The sequence below is a fragment of the Telmatherina bonti genome, assembly GCF_933228915.1.
Source record: "Telmatherina bonti genome assembly, chromosome: 17".
NCBI classification, from domain to species: Eukaryota; Metazoa; Chordata; class Actinopteri; order Atheriniformes; family Telmatherinidae; genus Telmatherina; species Telmatherina bonti.
The window spans coordinates 1,291,873-1,310,931 of record NC_136615.1 but is presented as its reverse complement, the minus strand read 5'-3'; the positions used below and the strand labels follow the sequence as shown (position 1 = coordinate 1,310,931).

At 49.0% G+C, this 19,059-nt stretch overlaps 1 protein-coding gene across 1 annotated transcript; it reads left to right on the top strand.

The window, feature by feature from the left end:
• Positions 1–3,015: 3,015 nt before the first annotated feature.
• Positions 3,016–12,835, top strand: fsd1l (fibronectin type III and SPRY domain containing 1-like). Its single transcript, XM_079256177.1, has 14 exons — positions 3,016–3,118; positions 3,480–3,575; positions 3,762–3,893; positions 3,989–4,090; positions 4,170–4,192; positions 4,525–4,646; positions 4,763–4,981; positions 5,065–5,163; positions 6,846–6,975; positions 7,326–7,411; positions 7,486–7,740; positions 8,858–8,946; positions 12,407–12,552; positions 12,700–12,835. Exons 1-13 carry the CDS (start codon positions 3,104–3,106, stop codon positions 12,512–12,514), a joined length of 1,476 nt encoding a protein of 491 aa, XP_079112303.1. The 5' UTR covers positions 3,016–3,103; the 3' UTR covers positions 12,515–12,552; positions 12,700–12,835.
• The last annotated feature ends 6,224 nt before the right edge of the window (positions 12,836–19,059 follow it).

The window sequence follows — 19,059 nt, the reverse complement described above, 5'->3', positions numbered from 1 at the left end:
GTCTGAGTCTGAGTCTGGGTCCGAGTCCGAGTCCGAGTCCGGGTCCGAGTCCGAGTCCGAGTCCGAGTCCGGGTCCGGGTCCGAGTATGGGTCTGGGTCCGGGTCCGAGTATGGGTCTGGGTCCGGGTCCGAGTATGGGTCTGGGTCCGGGTCCGAGTATGGGTCTGGGTCTGGGTCCGAGTCTGGGTCTGGGTCTGGGTCCGAGTATGAGTCCGAGTCTGAGTATGAGTCTGGGTCCGAGTCTGAGTATGAGTCTGGGTCCGAGTCTGAGTATGAGTCTGGGTCCGAGTCTGAGTATGAGTCTGGGTCCGAGTCTGAGTATGAGTCTGGGTCCGAGTCTGAGTATGAGTCTGGGTCCGAGTCCGAGTATGAGTCTGGGTCCGAGTCCGAGTATGAGTCTGGGTCCGGGTCCGAGTATGGGTCTGGGTCCGGGTCCGAGTATGGGTCTGGGTCCGGGTCCGAGTATGGGTCTGGGTCCGGGTCCGAGTCTGGGTCTGGGTCCGGGTCCGAGTCTGGGTCTGGGTCCGGGTCCGAGTCTGGGTCTGGGTCCGAGTATGAGTCCGAGTCTGAGTCTGAGTATGGGTCCGAGTCTGAGTCTGAGTCTGGGTCCGAGTCTGAGTCTGAGTCTGGGTCCGAGTCTGAGTACGAGTCTGGGTCCGAGTCTGAGTACGAGTCTGGGTCCGAGTCTGAGTACGAGTCTGGGTCCGAGTCTGAGTACGAGTCTGGGTCCGAGTCTGAGTACGAGTCTGGGTCCGAGTCTGAGTACGAGTCTGGGTCCGAGTCTGAGTACGAGTCTGGGTCCGAGTCTGAGTACGAGTCTGGGTCCGAGTCTGGGTCCGAGTCCGAGTATGAGTCTGGGTCCGAGTCCGAGTATGAGTCTGGGTCCGAGTCCGAGTATGAGTCTGGGTCCGAGTCCGAGTATGAGTCTGGGTCCGAGTCCGAGTATGAGTCTGGGTCCGGGTCCGAGTATGGGTCTGGGTCCGGGTCCGAGTATGAGTCTGGGTCCGAGTCTGAGTCTGAGTCTGGGTCCGAGTCTGAGTATGAGTCCGAGTCCGAGTCCGAGTCCGGGTCTGGGTCTGGGTCCGAGTCTGAGTATGAGTCTGGGTCCGGGTCCGAGTCTGAGTATGAGTCTGGGTCCGAGTCTGAGTATGAGTCTGGGTCCGAGTCTGAGTATGAGTCTGGGTCCGAGTCTGAGTATGAGTCTGGGTCCGAGTCCGAGTATGAGTCTGGGTCCGAGTATGAGTATGAGTCTGGGTCCGAGTATGAGTCTGAGTATGAGTCTGGGTCCGAGTATGAGTCTGAGTCTGAGTATGAGTCTGAGTCTGAGTCTGAGTCTGAGTATGAGTCTGGGTCCGAGTCTGGGTCCGAGTCTGAGTATGAGTCTGAGTCTGAGTATGAGTCTGAGTATGAGTCCGAGTATGAGTCTGGGTCCGAGTCTGAGTATGAGTCTGGGTCCGAGTATGAGTCTGGGTCCGAGTATGAGTCTGGGTCCGAGTACGAGTCTGGGTCCGAGTATGAGTCTGGGTCCGAGTCTGAGTATGAGTCTGGGTCCGAGTCTGAGTCTGAGTCTGAGTATGAGTCTGGGTCCGAGTCTGAGTCTGAGTCTGAGTCTGAGTCTGGGTCCGAGTCCGAGTCCGAGTCCGAGTATGAGTATGAGTATGAGTCCGGGTCCGAGTCTGAGTCTGAGTCTGAGTCTGGGTCCGAGTATGAGTCCGAGTCTGAGTATGAGTCTGGGTCCGAGTCTGAGTCTGGGTCCGAGTCCAGGTCTGGGTCCGAGTCTGGGTCCGAGGCTGGGTCCGAGTCTGGGTCTGAGTCTGGGTCCGAGTCCAGGTCTGGGTCTGAGGCTGGGTCCGAGTCTGGGTCTGGGTCTGGGTCCGAGTCTGGGTCTGGGTCCGAGTATGAGTCCGAGTCTGAGTCTGAGTCTGGGTCCGAGTCTGAGTATGAGTCTGGGTCCGGGTCCGAGTCTGAGTATGAGTCTGGGTCCGAGTCTGAGTATGAGTCTGGGTCCGAGTCCGAGTATGAGTCTGGGTCCGAGTCCGAGTATGAGTCTGGGTCCGAGTCCGAGTATGAGTCTGGGTCCGAGTCCGAGTATGAGTCTGGGTCCGAGTCCGAGTATGAGTCTGGGTCCGAGTCCGAGTATGAGTCTGGGTCCGAGTCCGAGTATGAGTCTGGGTCCGGGTCCGAGTATGAGTCTGGGTCCGGGTCCGAGTATGAGTCTGGGTCCGAGTCTGGGTCTGGGTCCGAGTATGAGTCCGAGTCTGGGTCTGGGTCCGAGTATGAGTCCGAGTCTGAGTCTGGGTCCGAGTCTGAGTATGAGTCTGGGTCTGGGTCCGAGTCTGAGTATGAGTCTGGGTCTGGGTCCGAGTCCGAGTCTGGGTCTGGGTCCGAGTCCGAGTATGAGTCTGGGTCCGAGTCCGAGTATGAGTCTGGGTCCGGGTCCGAGTATGGGTCTGGGTCCGGGTCCGAGTATGGGTCTGGGTCCGGGTCCGAGTATGGGTCTGGGTCCGGGTCCGAGTATGGGTCTGGGTCCGGGTCCGAGTATGGGTCTGGGTCCGGGTCCGAGTATGGGTCTGGGTCCGGGTCCGAGTATGGGTCTGGGTCCGAGTATGGGTCTGGGTCCGGGTCCGAGTATGGGTCTGGGTCCGGGTTTGGGTCCGTGTCTGAGTATGGGTCTGGGTCCGGGTTTGGGTCCGGGTCCGAGTCGGGGGCCGGGTTCGAGTCTGGAACCAGAAACCGATGTGAATGCACAGAACAGAACCTGAAGACCATCTTGTCCAACAGGATGTGGAAAAAGTTCTGCAGAACCTGGTCCTGGTCGGAAACTCATCTGAAGGGATGAGATTCAGTTACCATGGCAACACCTCCGTGGGAAGCTCGTGGAAACACAGCTGCATGAACTGAGCTTAGAACCAAGTGGGTCAGAACTGTATTTTCCTACTGAACCTGAACGCCTCCCTTCTGTTAAACCAACGTGCGGTTGTTATGTGCCATTATTCTGAAGTTCCGGACCGGAAGTGAGGCCCCGCTGTCAGATCTTGGCTCTTCGACGTGTCTGCCCCCCCTCCCCCGCGCTATCCCTGCCTGTGTCTCGGTGTCTCAGCTGATGGACGCCCAGAAGGTAAGAATGTGACTGATAAACTGATGTTGGAGGGAGAGAGACATGTTGACAAAGAGAGAGAGAGAGAGAGGCTGTGAGCGTCTGCAGCTAGCTGTTAGCTTGTGCCGCTAGCTGTTAGCTTCCTCCTCTAGCGGAGCGAGATCAGCTGATCCTGATCCAATCAATCAATACTCGATCACAAGCTTCCTTTAGCCCTGTACAGGCTAGTGAAGGCATCATTGTCCCGGTGCATTCAGGAGTACCGTAAATCTAATTGACTGAAAAACCATATATATGTGTGTGAAACTTAAAAATAAAATTAAATGGAAACTTAATAAAATCCTGAATCACAAATTAAAAGTAAACAAATGTTTGTTTACAGGAAGCTCTACGCCGCATAATAAGCACGTTGGCCAATAAGAATGAAGAGTTGCAGCACTTCCTGGAGTCGGTGGAAGGGACTCTGTCCTGCCTGCAGGTGATTGGCTGTGCAAATACAGTGGGTGGAGCCTTAGGTATGGGCGGAGTCAGAGCCGAGTATGTGGGTGGGGCTTTGAACATGGGCGGGTCCAAGTCAATTGTGTGGGGTGGGGCTATATATATATATATATATATATATATAGATATATGGGCGGAGTCTGATGATGCTGGTTTGTCTCATCAGGAGGAGACTTGTTCAGTGATGTCAGAGCTGGAGGCGGAGCTTGAGCAGCTACGATCCGCCCTTGAGGACAGAGGATCTCAGCTTCGCAGCATTATTAATGAGGAAAAGCAGAAAAAGGATGCGGAGCTTCAGGTACAGCTTCTGTGATGGCATGAATCAAATGAGGAGGCTTTACATTCCCTTGTTTACATCAAGGAGCTGTTTGTTTACATGTTTCGTCATTCCAGCGTCAGCTGTCGGAGGGAAAGTTTGCCTTGCTGTCGTGCGAAGAGCTGCTTGAGTTTGCAAATCAGACACTGGCCGTCACCAATGAAGAAGAGTTTCTGATGGTACGACAACGGGCAGGATGTTCCTCGTGTAAATGACGTAAACAACAGATGTTCAAGTGTTTGTTTGTTTGTGTTTCAGGCTGCCAAACAGATCAAAGAGCGGTGAGCTGCTGCGTCACGTTTCTGTTCAGCCATCTTTGTTGTTACCATGTTGTTCATGTGTCGTTTTTGTGTTTATCTGATGTCCAACTATTTTATACTAACAAATGTTCTTTAAAGTTCTGCAATGGGTTTAATGTAACTCCCCCCCCAACCGTTAACCCCGCCTACAATGTATTAACCCCGCCTTTCTAACAATATTAACCACACCCCCTTTTGCAATCTCCCCCTCCACTTGTTGAACATAAACCCGCCCTTCTAACGCACTAACCCCACCCATACTAACATGATAACCCCACCTTCCCCCACTGGGACCCGCCTCCCACCGTTGCCAGGGTAACGATGGCTCCGGCGTTCCGGCTGACAACCCGTCCAATGGTGTCAGAGAACATGTCCCAGTTTACTGTCGACTTCAGCACTGAGAGAGTGGGGCTTCAGCGACTTCACTTCCTGCCAGGTTGGAGCCCCCCCACCCCCCCCCCCCCCCCGCCCGGCTACAGCTCATTTGCATATTTTTACTCTTTTTCATTAGAAACACATGAAGTTTCCATGACTACCCAGCTGTGTTTCCAGTCCCCAGGGCTCCAGAGATTGATGTTTCCAGCTGCATCGTTCGGGACAACGCCATCACGGTTGCCTGGCAACCGCTGGTGGAGGCAGACAGCGGCGGACCGGTGGAATGCTACGAGCTTGAATATCGGAAAACCGAGCACAGCGGCGCACTGAGGGCTGCTGGAGAGGCAGGCTGGGAAAGAGTCTGTGACATCAGCGAGACGCAGGTCACCGTCCGAGGTAAGATGTCGGACCCGAACGTCAGAACCTGGCTAGGTGGATGTCAGGGGTGTTGCTTAGCAACGTGTGTCCTCATGTTGCAGATCTGAAGTTTGATTCGCAGTTTGTCATCGTTCGAGTTCGAGCGAGAAACAAAGCAGCTGCTGGAGAGTTCTCCGAGCCCGTTGCCTTGGAAACCAGAGGTAAACACCGCTGTTGATCAATCTGCCGGTTCCTCTCAGGCCACCTCCACCTCACAGCAGAAAGGAAGACATGCCCGTCACGACGGACACGCACGTCACGGCAGACACGCCTGTCACGACAGACACGCCCGTCACGGCAGACACACCTGTCACGACGGACACGCCTGTCACGACAGACACGCCCGTCACGGCGGACACGCACGTCACGACGGACACGCCCGTCACGACGGACACGCCCGTCACGGCGGACACGCCCGTCACGACGGACACGCCCGTCACGGCGGACACGCCCGTCACGACAGACACGCCCGTCACGGCGGACACGCACGTCACGACGGACACGCCCGTCACGGCGGACACGCCCGTCACGGCGGACACGCCCGTCACGGCGGACACGCCCGTCACGACGGACACGCCCGTCACGACGGACACGCCCGTCACGGCGGACACGCCCGTCACGGCGGACACGCCCGTCACGACGGACACGCCCGTCACGGCGGACACGCCCGTCACGACGGACACGCCCGTCACGACGGACACGCACGTCACGACGGACACGCACGTCACGGCGAACACGATGGACATGCCCGTCACGACAGACATGCCCATCACGACAGACATGCCCATCACGAGGGATGCGCCCATCACGAGGGATGCGCCCGTCACGGCGGACACGCCCATTACGAGGGACACGGTGGACACGCCCTTGACGACAGACACGCCCATCACGGCGGACGCGCCTATCACGGCGGACGCGCCCATCACGGCGGACATGCCCATCACGAGAGACATGCCCGTCACGGCGGACGCGCCCGTCACGGCGGACATGCCCATCACGAGAGACATGCCCGTCACGGCGGACATGCCCATCACGAGAGACATGCCCGTCACGGCGGACATGCCCATCACGAGACATGCCCGTCACGGCGGACGCGCCCATCACGAGAGACATGATGGACACGCCCTTGACAACAGACACGGCCATTACGAGGGACGCGCCCATTACGGCGGACGCGCCCATCACGAGGGATGCGCCCGTCACGGCGGACACGCCCATTACGAGGGACACGGTGGACACGCCCTTGACGACAGACACGCCCATCACGGCGGACGCGCCTATCACGGCGGACGCGCCCATCACGGCGGACATGCCCATCACGAGAGACATGCCCGTCACGGCGGACGCGCCCGTCACGGCGGACATGCCCATCACGAGAGACATGCCCGTCACGGCGGACATGCCCATCACGAGAGACATGCCCGTCACGGCGGACATGCCCATCACGAGAGACATGCCCGTCACGGCGGACATGCCCATCACGAGACATGCCCGTCACGGCGGACGCGCCCATCACGAGAGACATGATGGACACGCCCTTGACAACAGACACGGCCATTACGAGGGACGCGCCCATCACGGCGGTCGCGCCCATTACGGCGGACGCGCCCATCACGGCGGACGCGCCCATTACGGCGGACGCGCCCGTCACGGCGGACGCGCCCGTCACGGCGGACGCGCCCGTCAGCTGATTTTGTACATTTTACTTGAAAAGATCTTCTCTGCCGTTCCGTGATGCAACGTGACCAGCATCCGCCCGATGGTGGAGGCGCCAGACTGTCCTCGTCCACCAAATGGAGGTGTGTCAGTGACATCATACCTCTTCTTCTGGTGTTCATCGCAGCGTTTAACTTCGGCTTCGACGCAGTGACGGCTCATGCAGAGCTGAAGGTCCACGGCGACACGGTCACATGGGAGCCTCAGGGGGTCAAAGGTCATGACGCACGGCTCAGAGGAAAGGAGAACAAGAGCAGGTGAGGAGTCACTGATAATGTCATCACAAAGGTCGGAGGTCATCCAAGGGAGCGTCTCAGCCACTCTGTGACTGAATAACTGCAGCTACTTGTTTTGACCTTTTTGTCCCTCCTCAGTCTCCGTTCTTCGCCCTCTTCGATCCCCTCAGGTAGAAACTCGGTTTCCTAGCAACCGCCAATCACGTTCCTCATCCACCATGTTTCACATCATGCAGCCAATCACATCTCAGCCAACATGTCATTCCTGCCGCATCATCGCTTGGCCACGACCTCATCGGTGCTTTCACCTCATTGTTTTCTCTGACGCGTCCCGCCGTTTGGAAACTTTTGTTTGTCTCTTTGATTGGCAGCAGGAGCGCCACTCCATCGCCCAACAAGACAGCAGGAAGTCGGTCTGGGCGCGATCGATTTGCCGGGGAGTCGTACACGGTGCTTGGTATGATGTCACCCTTTGTCTTGAAGGGCACTTCCTGTCACCGTGTTTTTTATGAGAACGCTTCCGTTTCACAGGCGACCGGGAAATGAGTGGCGGTTGTCACTACTGGGAGCTCCGCCCCCTGGCTGACTGGAAGTCCTTCAGCGTGGGTGTGACTTATCGCGGTAGCCTCGGCCGCTTCGACCAGTTAGGGAAGAGCTCTGGTTCATGGTGTCTGTACGCCAGCCAATGGCTGCAGAGCTCTCTTGCTGCCAAGCACAACAACAGAGCCAAGGCGCTGGATTGGCCGCTGCCGCAGCGACTCGGTGTCTACTGCGACTTCCACAACGGTAAGAAAAATTTTCATTCTGATTAATTCTTTTGTTCCAAACGTTGAGCTACAACGATTCGTCGACAAAGTCAACAATAAAAATTCATCGACGCAAAATTTCATCCCTACGCGTCGTGCTCTAAACGCTGATAAAACGCTGCGCCTGGCAACTTAGCGCCGCGACTTTCAGACAGTAGAAGAACCGTAAACATCAGGTAAACGACTCAAAGGAAGGGCAGGGGGCAGTACGGCCATTTTGTGCAGCATCTTCTTAACAAACGAAGAACAACTTAAGACGGATGGCGGCGCAACCTAAACAGTGGAGTGAAAGCAGCTTTAGACCTCATGCTTCAAAAGCTTTTCCAGCTAAACAACGGTCCAGAAAGGTGCAACGTGTCGTCTGCCACGCAGAGTTAACGTACCACGGCAGCACGACGGTTCCGCGTGGGAAGAGAAAGCAGCCGGACTCATGGTTTCTGCTAGCATTCCGGATGGCTAAGTTAGCATTACGAGTAGTTGCGTAGTTTTTTCAAACCTGTCAAGTATCCTGTTTTGACGCAGAAACTCCCGGTTTTTAAGTTGTCTTTGCCAAACCTTCCCGTTTATTATTTTCCCGGATATTTCCCAGATTATGAAACGGGGAGAAAATAAACCGACACGATTGTAAAATTAAAATATTTTATTTTTTGTGTTTTCTTTTTCAGGCAAATTCTGTAGTTTAGATGTGACATTATAAATATGTTTGTTTGTTTCAAAATAAATTTGTGGTCAGCTGTGAAGCTTATATTTGATATTCAGCAGGTTCCGGAGTCGTTTTACTTTACCAAAGACCATTATGTTGTGATGGACTGGAAATCTGGGGGACATTCATGTGAGGCAGATGAAGAGAGGGGGGTGAAACATCCTGGAGCTTGGAAAAAAAAAAGCATCAACTGGAAGCACAGATGTGTAATTACACAGGTGTGAGAGAAAAAATCCTGACTAATCGACTTCAAAAAATCATTTACAGATTAGTCGACAATAGAATAATCATTAGTTGCAGCCCGATCCAAACGGAACAAACGGTTCAACTTCCATCTGGACCGGAACCGGGAAGTAAAACAAATCCTCCTCATGCAGCGTCTTCTCTGTTCCAGGAGAACTTTTCTTCATCGATGTTGATCGTCTTCATCTTCTTCACTCCTTCAAAACTAAGTTCAACCAGCCGCTTGTCCCCGCCTTCACTGTAAGTTCTACACCTGTCCTACATCTATATTATACCTGTCCTACACCTGTATTATACCTGTCCTACACCTGTCCTACATCTATATTATACCTGTCCTACACCTGTATTATACCTGTCCTACACCTGTCCTACATCTATATTATACCTGTCCTACACCTGTATTATACCTGTCCTACACCTGTCCTACATCTATATTATACCTGTCCTACACCTGTATTATACCTGTCCTACACCTGTCCTACATCTATATTATACCTGTCCTACACCTGTATTATACCTGTCCTACACCTGTCCTACATCTATATTATACCTGTCCTACACCTGTATTATACCTGTCCTACACCTGTCCTACATCTATATTATACCTGTCCTACACCTGTATTATACCTGTCCTACACCTGTCCTACATCTATATTATACCTGTCCTACACCTGTATTATACCTGTCCTACACCTGTCCTACATCTATATTATACCTGTCCTACATCTATATTATACCTGTCCTACACCTGTATTATACCTGTCCTACACCTGTCCTACATCTATATTATACCTGTCCTACATCTATATTATACCTGTCCTACACCTGTATTATACCTGTCCTACACCTGTCCTACATCTATATTATACCTGTCCTACACCTGTATTATACCTGTCCTACACCTGTCCTACATCTATATTATACCTGTCCTACACCTGTATTATACCTGTCCTACACCTGTCCTACATCTATATTATACCTGTCCTACATCTATATTATACCTGTCCTACACCTGTATTATACCTGTCCTACACCTGTCCTACATCTATATTATACCTGTCCTACATCTATATTATACCTGTCCTACACCTGTATTATACCTGTCCTACACCTGTCCTACATCTATATTATACCTGTCCTACACCTGTCCTACATCTATATTATACCTGTCCTACACCTGTCCTACATCTATATTATACCTGTCCTACACCTGTATTATACCTGTCCTACACCTGTATTATACCTGTCCTACACCTGTATTATACCTGTCCTACACCTGTCCTACATCTATATTATACCTGTCCTACATCTATATTATACCTGTCCTACACCTGTATTATACCTGTCCTACACCTGTATTATACCTGTCCTACACCTGTCCTACATCTATATTATACCTGTCCTACACCTGTATTATACCTGTCCTACACCTGTATTATACCTGTCCTACACCTGTCCTACACCTGTATTATACCTGTCCTACACCTGTCCTACATCTATATTATACCTGTCCTACACCTGTATTATACCTGTCCTACACCTGTCCTACACCTGTATTATACCTGTCCTACACCTGTCCTACATCTATATTATACCTGTCCTACACCTGTATTATACCTGTCCTACACCTGTATTATACCTGTCCTACACCTGTATTATACCTGTCCTACACCTGTATTATACCTGTCCCACACCTGTATTATACCTGTCCTACACTTGTATTACACCTGTATTACACCTGTATTATACCTGTCCTACACCTGTATTATACCTGTCCCACACCTGTATTATACCTGTCCCACACCTGTATTATACCTGTCCTACACCTGTATTATACCTGTCCCACACCTGTATTATACCTGTCCCACACCTGTATTATACCTGTCCTACACTTGTATTACACCTGTATTACACCTGTATTATACCTGTCCCACACCTGTATTATACCTGTCCTACACCTGTTTTATACCTGTCCTACACCTGTACTGCAGCTGTCTTATACCTGTCCTACACCTGTATTATACCTGTCCCACACCTGTATTATACCTGTCCTACACTTGTATTACACCTGTATTACACCTGTACTTGTATTACACCTGTATTACACCTGTATTATACCTGTCCTACACTTGTATTACACCTGTATTATACCTGTCCTACACTTGTATTACACCTGTATTATACCTGTCCTACACTTGTATTACACCTGTATTATACCTGTCCTACACCTGTATTATACCTGTCCTACACCTGTCCTACATCTATATTATACCTGTCCTACATCTATATTATACCTGTCCTACACCTGTATTATACCTGTCCTACACCTGTATTATACCTGTCCTACACCTGTATTACACCTGTCCTACACCTGTACTGCAGCTGTCTTATACCTGTCCTACACCTGTATTATACCTGTCCTACACCTGTATTATACCTGTCCTACACCTGTATTACACCTGTCCTACACCTGTACTGCAGCTGTCTTATACCTGTCCTACACCTGTATTATACCTGTCCCACACCTGTATTATACCTGTCCTACACTTGTATTACACCTGTATTACACCTGTATTATACCTGTCCTACACTTGTATTACACCTGTATTACACCTGTATTATACCTGTCCTACACTTGTATTACACCTGTATTATACCTGTCCTACACTTGTATTACACCTGTATTATACCTGTCCTACACCTGTATTACACCTGTCCTACACCTGTACTGCAGCTGTCTTATACCTGTCCTACACCTGTATTACACCTGTATTATACCTGTCCTACACCTGTCCTACATCTATATTATACCTGTCCTACACCTGTATTACACCTGTATTATACCTGTCCTACACCTGTATTACACCTGTCCTACACCTGTACTGCAGCTGTCTTATACCTGTCCTACACCTGTATTATACCTGTCCTACACCTGTACTGCAGCTGTCTTATACCTGTCCTACACCTGTATTATACCTGTCCTACACCTGTACTGCAGCTGTCTTATACCTGTCCTACACCTGTCCTACACCTGTACTGCAGCTGTCTTATACCTGTCCTACACCTGTATTACACCTGTCCTACACCTGTACTGCAGCTGTCTTATACCTGTCCTACACCTGTATTACACCTGTCCTACACCTGTACTGCAGCTGTCTTATACCTGTCCTACACCTGTATTATACCTGTCCTACACCTGTATTATACCTGTCCTACACCTGTACTGCAGCTGTCTTATACCTGTCCTACACCTGTATTATACCTGTCCTACACCTGTACTGCAGCTGTCTTATACCTGTCCTACACCTGTCCTACACCTGTACTGCAGCTGTCTTATACCTGTCCTACACCTGTATTACACCTGTCCTACACCTGTACTGCAGCTGTCTTATACCTGTCCTACACCTGTATTACACCTGTCCTACACCTGTACTGCAGCTGTCTTATACCTGTCCTACACCTGTATTATACCTGTCCTACACCTGTACTGCAGCTGTCTTATACCTGTCCTACACCTGTATTATACCTGTCCTACACCTGTACTGCAGCTGTCTTATACCTGTCCTACACCTGTATTACACCTGACCTAAATGGTCTGGCAGGGTTTTTCTCTCCAGGACTGAAAGTTTTCTGTTAACACTCACACTGGACCTGGGTCCGTGACAGGATCACCTCTGATCACAGTTCGACTGTGTTTTAGGTGTGGTGTGGTGGTATTACCGTGGCAACGGGGCTCCAGGTACCGAGCTTCATGGGGAACTTCCTGTCGACAAATCAGCCTCAGTATCCAGCCGCAGTAGAGGGATGATTACTGGTCCGTTCTGATCAGTTCTAAAGTTCTAAAACGTATGTTTATTGATTGCTGTTGATGTTTACAAATTCTTATTATTGATTGTGATGATTGTTTTGCTTGTGTGTGTGCGTGTGCGTGTGCTTGTTCTCAAACATATGCCCAGTCAGTGGAGACATCACAGTAGGTTTGTGCTCTGTTAGTTCTTACCTGCGCCGCTTATAGGGCAGTCAGCCAATCAGGAGTGAGACATGGACATCAACCAGCCAGCCAATCAGGAGTGAGACATGGACATCAACCAGCCAGCCAATCAGGAGCGAGATATGGAAAGACACCTACTGCAAAATAATGAATAAAACATTTATTGTTTAAACATTATTTAAAATATAAATCTTTTGTTTTTTCTAAATGTAACAAAATAAAAAGTGTGATGAAAGTGGGTTTTTTTTTTTCAATTTATTTCCAGTCTAAACATCATTAGTTGATCAAAGTCAAAATAAACATTTTATCTTCATGCAGGCTCCTCCCACCTGTCTGGTGACATCATCAGCCTCATGATGTCGTTTGTGATATGTGTGAGATAACATGATTACATCAGAAGGCTGGTGATGTGGTGGGATGGAATTGGTCTCCTTGATGACGAGTCAGATAGAAGGATGCTTTGTGGAACGGCTTCCGTGCACAAGCAGCTGCTGAAGTGCACGTTCAGATTCCACCGAAATGCACTGCAGCGCGTTAGTATCTTGTCCAGTACTACAATATTCATTTATTCTTGTTGGACCTTTTAGTTTAACAGCATCTGTATACCTTCTTGTCACCATGGTGACTTCCAGGTGTTTCTAAGCCATGTGACCAGCTGATCAGTGTGGAGTTCGACTTGTTTTTATTCAGTGCAAGAAAATATGCATGGAGGGAAGAAAGGTTTGTAATGAAAAAATATTTGATCGTAATTATTTTCATACTGATAGCAAAAATATTTAATCTTAAAAAGTTTTAAAATCAAGTTTTTTGCCACAGAATATGTACAAAATAATTTGACATTTAAAAAATAAACATGGAAAAAAACATTTTTCATGTTTTTTCTGTCAGAGAAAAGTTTTACTTTAAATAAAATGTTTTCTCAGAACCTTTCTTTGCAATCTTTTCGACGTGTTGCTACTGGTCATTCTCAAGCAAAGTGGCAATCTTTTATGCAAATTTTCGCATTTCTCATTAATATTCATGATAAAACTCCTGCTCTCCCTCCGCGCATTGATCCACCGTTTCCCTGGCACGGTGCCACAACCAGCTCGTTCAATCCTCCACAAGAAGCCAGAATTTTGTTCTTGTCGAGGCTCCAGAAGGAGATAACGACATCATTTTGTTCTGTTGAACGCGACTGAAGAAAGTTGTCAACACATCAATCCAGCAGAGGTTTTATGTTGTGAGTCTCTGAGAAGTATTGTGTGATTGGTTGGACATGGTGGGCAAGGTTAACACAGTGTGTTCTTATGGTTCGCTCATGCGAAGGTCTGCGAGATTCAAAAAATAAAATCTTCCTGTTTGGTAAAAGTCAGAAAGCTCAATGTTTCCTTCTCCAAAGAAACTGATGAAAAATTCTGTGGCGATAAAATAAACTGGAGTCATGGCAGAAACAGATCAGCAGCTGTTGAAATATCTCTGAAAGATGAACTTGGTTATTGGATCATTTGTGTCCTTCATGTTCATGATGATTTTATAGTTTTGGTGTTTAGGTACTCTCCAAAAGAATTCTGCTCCACAAAACAAACTCATGTTGTCTGAATGAGCTGATTCTATTAAAAACTAACAGATATCCAACCCCAAACCTGATAGTTGGTGGTGATTTTAATATTTTCGAAGATGAAAGCCTCGATAGATTTCCATCTACTTTTCAGAATCATCACAACAATCCTCCTCAGAAATTGTAGAGCATTAAATTTATCTGACTTGTGGCTCTGAGATGCAAAACCTTTATTGGTTCAAGCCTGGCGGCATGGCTAAATCTAGATTAGCCTTCTGGTTGGTGTCAGAAAATAGTTGAAACTTTATCTCCAAAGTTAACATTTCTGCTAACAGATTATTTCATGATTCAGCTTACTGTTCGACCTCATGTTTGTCCCAGAAATAAACCTTACTGGAAGTTTAACTGGAAGCTCCTACATGATGAATTATACGGTCCTGAAATTGTTACTGCAACTCATAAGATTAGTAAACGTGCATTTCATCACACAGCAAGACAAATGGGATTTTTTTTAAATTTACAACACAGCAGATTTCAATAACGCATGACGAACAATTAAACCAGCTGGACTGAAGGAAATGGAAACTATCAAAGAAATTGTTTCCATTTTTAACAAGTCAACCAAATGATAATAGCCGATAGTTCTGCAATCTTTTCTGGACAGTATTGTAATGACCAGCCAAAACACAATTAAGAGTTCTACCTCAAGATTAATTTATTTATCACCTTCACAACAGCAGAGAGGTGGGGGCGTCTCTCCAGCTACAACCTCCCAGACTCACGGTGCCAAAACGGAAACCATGACTAACAGCCAAACTTAATATGCACCTAACCATTAATTAAAGTAGTTCCATAACAGTAATTCAATAACAGTACTTGAACTTACTTGGTAACAATGAGAAAGGAACTATTGTTATTAACAGCTCAATACCCATGAGCCTTTGCGGCTATGTTAGCTTAGAACACTACACAGCCCCCACCTAGCTGGATTAGCTGTCCCCAGCAATACATGAACCCACCACAAAGTCTGAAAGGTACCGTGGGGGGGCACCGCTGTCATCTACTTGGGCGTGCAGGGCTCTCGCCCACAGCTGGAGGTGGTAGAGGGGTCTCTGTCTGGGTGTCACTCTCCGTTTGCCCCACAGATGAAGCCAATGGTTGGTAGGGTGCCAGGCGGTGCCTGTGGAGGACTACTGCCTGATGTCTCTGCGGTAGTTGCACCCAATAGATCACATCTGACAGCTTTTCCAAAACAGGGCAGGGACCCATCCAGTGGCTGTCTAACTTTGGGGAATGACCCTTCTTCCTCACTGGATTGTAGACCCAAACCTGGGCACCACTTATAAAGTCCTGTCCTCGACAGTCAAGGTCCTAAGCTCTCTTCTGCTGCACCCCAGCCTCGGTCAAGGACTGCCTGGCCAGCTCATGGACCTGCCGCACCCGCTCACAGAGGTTGTGGTAATACTCAGTCCCAGGTTCTCCTCTTACTTCTTGCTCAGGTGGAGCCCCAAAAACCGAATCCACTGGGGTACATAGTTCATGGCCAAACATGAGTGCTGCTGGAGTACACCTGGTAGATTCTTGAACTGCAGTCCTATAGGACTACAGTACCATCGGTAGGTGGCAATCCCAGTGGCATCCCGGTGGTAGTCAGTGAGAATGGCTAACTGGGTGGACAGGATCCGATCAAACCGTTCCACAAGGCTATCACTCTGTGGGTGCAGTGGAGTGGTCCTTGTCTTCCTCACACCAAGGCGCTGACACACCTCCTAGAAGACCCTGGACTCAAAGTTCCACCCTTGATCACTGTGAATCCCCTCCGGCACTCCAAAACGGCAGAACATCTCATTGACCAGCTTCTCTGCAGGAGTTGATGCACTCTGATCAGGGACTGCATATGACTCTGGCTATTTTGTGAAATAGTCCATGTCCACCAGCACATACCGGTTCCCTTGATGTGAAACTGGGAATGGGCCCAGGAAGTCTATGCCCGTCTCTCCATAGGTGCCCCCACCTGGTACTGTTGCAAGGGGGCATGCAACCATCTTTTAGGGCCTTTTTGTGCAGTGCAGTGAACAAACAGCTCCACATCACGGTGGCACCCTGGCCAGTAAGAGCGTCCTCTCAGTCTATGCAGGGTCTTTGCCACTCCAAAGTGTCCTGACCCCACTGAGCCGTGGACCATTTTAAGGACCCGGTGTCTCAGACTGCGGGGAACCAGGAGTTGCAATATCTGGCACTGGCCCCCTGGTTATTTCCACCTGTGGTAGAGGAGGCCTCCTTGTATGACAATGCTGGGCCACTGTGAATACAGGGCCTTCGTCTCCAAGTTGAGAGCTGACACTGCTTCCCACTTTGGTCGATGTCCTTCCTCAAGCCAAGCCTGGACCCAAGTAAGGATTAAGTCGTCCTGCTGGTCTTGTTAATGACTTGAATTTGGCATGACTTTGAACTGCCACAGCTCCTCCCGATATGGAGAATGCTGTCTTTGGGCGAGCCTCTGGAGACAGCTCTACCTGCCAGTAACCACTCCGCAGGTCAAGGGAGCTAAAGCAAGAAGAGCCAGCAATGTAGTCTAGTGCATCATTGATTCATGGTATGGGGTAAGAGTCCTTGTGTGTCACTTTATTAAGGCACTGGTAATCTACACAAAAGCACCATGTTCCATCTTTCTTCCGGACCAGGACTGCAGGTGGAGCCCAAGGGCTGTTGGATGGCTCAATGATGCCTGCTTTGTACATCTCCTTAATTTTCTGCTGGGCTGCCTGTTTGGCCAGGGGCAGACGTCGGGGTCGCAGGCAAACTGGAAGTCTGCTGTAATAAAGAACTATTGTTGTTACCAGCTCAATACCCATGAATCTTTGTGGCTATGTTCTGCAGTATCTGCATCACTATGGCTAACGGTGCATCATGGTGGAGAGCGAAATGGGCTGAGGAAGGACAAAGAAGTCAGCATATTGCTGTAAAATTGCTGCTTATTAATGACAAAGATCTCTTCCTTGTATTAACAGAAATATCTGATACATACACTCCTCCAACCACCATGACGCTCATCCCTAAACCTGAGAATGACTCCAGACTGGCTCTCAACTTCAGGCCAATCTTCCTGCTCAACAATGATGATAACATCTTGACTTGTGTGTTCCTCCAGGCTGAAAACTGGTCTCAGATTATCTCAGACACTTATTTATTTTGCATAATTGTTTTTATTACAAAGTTTGTACTGCTGGACCGGACCGGCGAGGACAGAAGAGGGACAGAAAGAGAATCGAAACACCTTGTAGAGAGAAAAAGAAAGATTGAAAAAGAGAACAACCTACATACATTTGCGTGTATATAAGCACACATACACACCCACTTATACATATACACACCTCCATACACCTATTCACGCTGGAGTCATGTTCCCCCTGCGGGAGGACGAAACCATCAACTATCAGGAAAACCCAGAGCTAACAAGCTAGATCAGACACACAGGAAGAAAACCAGCCGATGTTAGTAAATGAACCTGCAGGCGACTCAGTGACTGTGTCACATGCAGAACATACAGAGTGGAACGTGTTCAGAGAAGAGAGATTGTGCTAATGTGGCCCCGCCCACACAGTGTGACCCCGCCCACACGCAGGCAAGAGGAAGGCCCGGAGAACCCCGAGGCTCGAGCAGCTGGCAGCCGTCTCCAAGCACAGATCCCAAACCCCCCGCTCCTGAGCCAGCCATGCATCCACCCAGGAGGTGGCAGAGGGGGGGCCCCAGCAGAGCCCCCCACGGTCAGGGGGAACAGGCCCCAGCAGGCCCGGGCCAGCATAGAGCCCAAGAGCCCGAAGGCAATCCCCCCACCCCATGCACACACATCCCATAACATCCCACCTCACACGCTCCCCTCGACACACCCTCACACTCATCACACACCCCCTACTCAGTCCCCATTCAGACAGTCTTCTGCTTTACACTCAACCCCCCCAGTTTCCCTTATACACTGTCCCCCTATACATGCCCATACTCCGACCCCATCCCTTCACCTCTATACACCCACACACACCCCATCACATACTCCACTCTACACACATACACACCCCCTAACCCCCTTCCATCCGGCCTCATATTCCTTATACACACTACATCATACACACATCCATCTCATTGTGTGCGACGCCCCATGGGGACAGAGGGCAGCAGGTCCCAACAAAGGCCCCCATGACCACCGCCCACCAAAAGAAACTCATTTTATATGTCTGAATGACATGTTCCTTCTGTGAAACGGAGATAGAAACCCTGATCCACCTGCTTTTTATGTGTCATTGTAAAGAAATTTTGGAGTTCTTTTCAGAATTTTATTTTTAAAAAAAAAAAAAAAAAAAAAAAAAAGAGTTATATTCTAATCTTAAATTTTACATCAATTTATTTTGGACTTGTCTTAGAGGACAAAAAAACTAAACTCTTGTATAATTCTTTAATTTTGTTAGCTGAGCATTTTATACACAAATGTCTCTTTAAATATGAAACCATTGTTTGTTACATGTAGTAATGAGTTATTGGATCTGAATCAAGCTGTGAAATGCATTGATTCAAAACAATCTTTATAATCGCTTCTGAACTTGGAATTTTTGTTAGACCTCGTTGTTCTTTGTTGATTTTGTTTGATGTATCTTATTTATTTTTTTACACGGATTTTTGTCCTGATATTGATTATTGATTCAATTTATGCATTATTTTCAAACCTTTTTTTACTTTATGGATGTCTATTAAGTTCAGTTTTTATTATATCAAAATGTCATTGAATTAGTTCTGTACTAAACCAGCCTGTTTCTTGTTTCAATAAGGG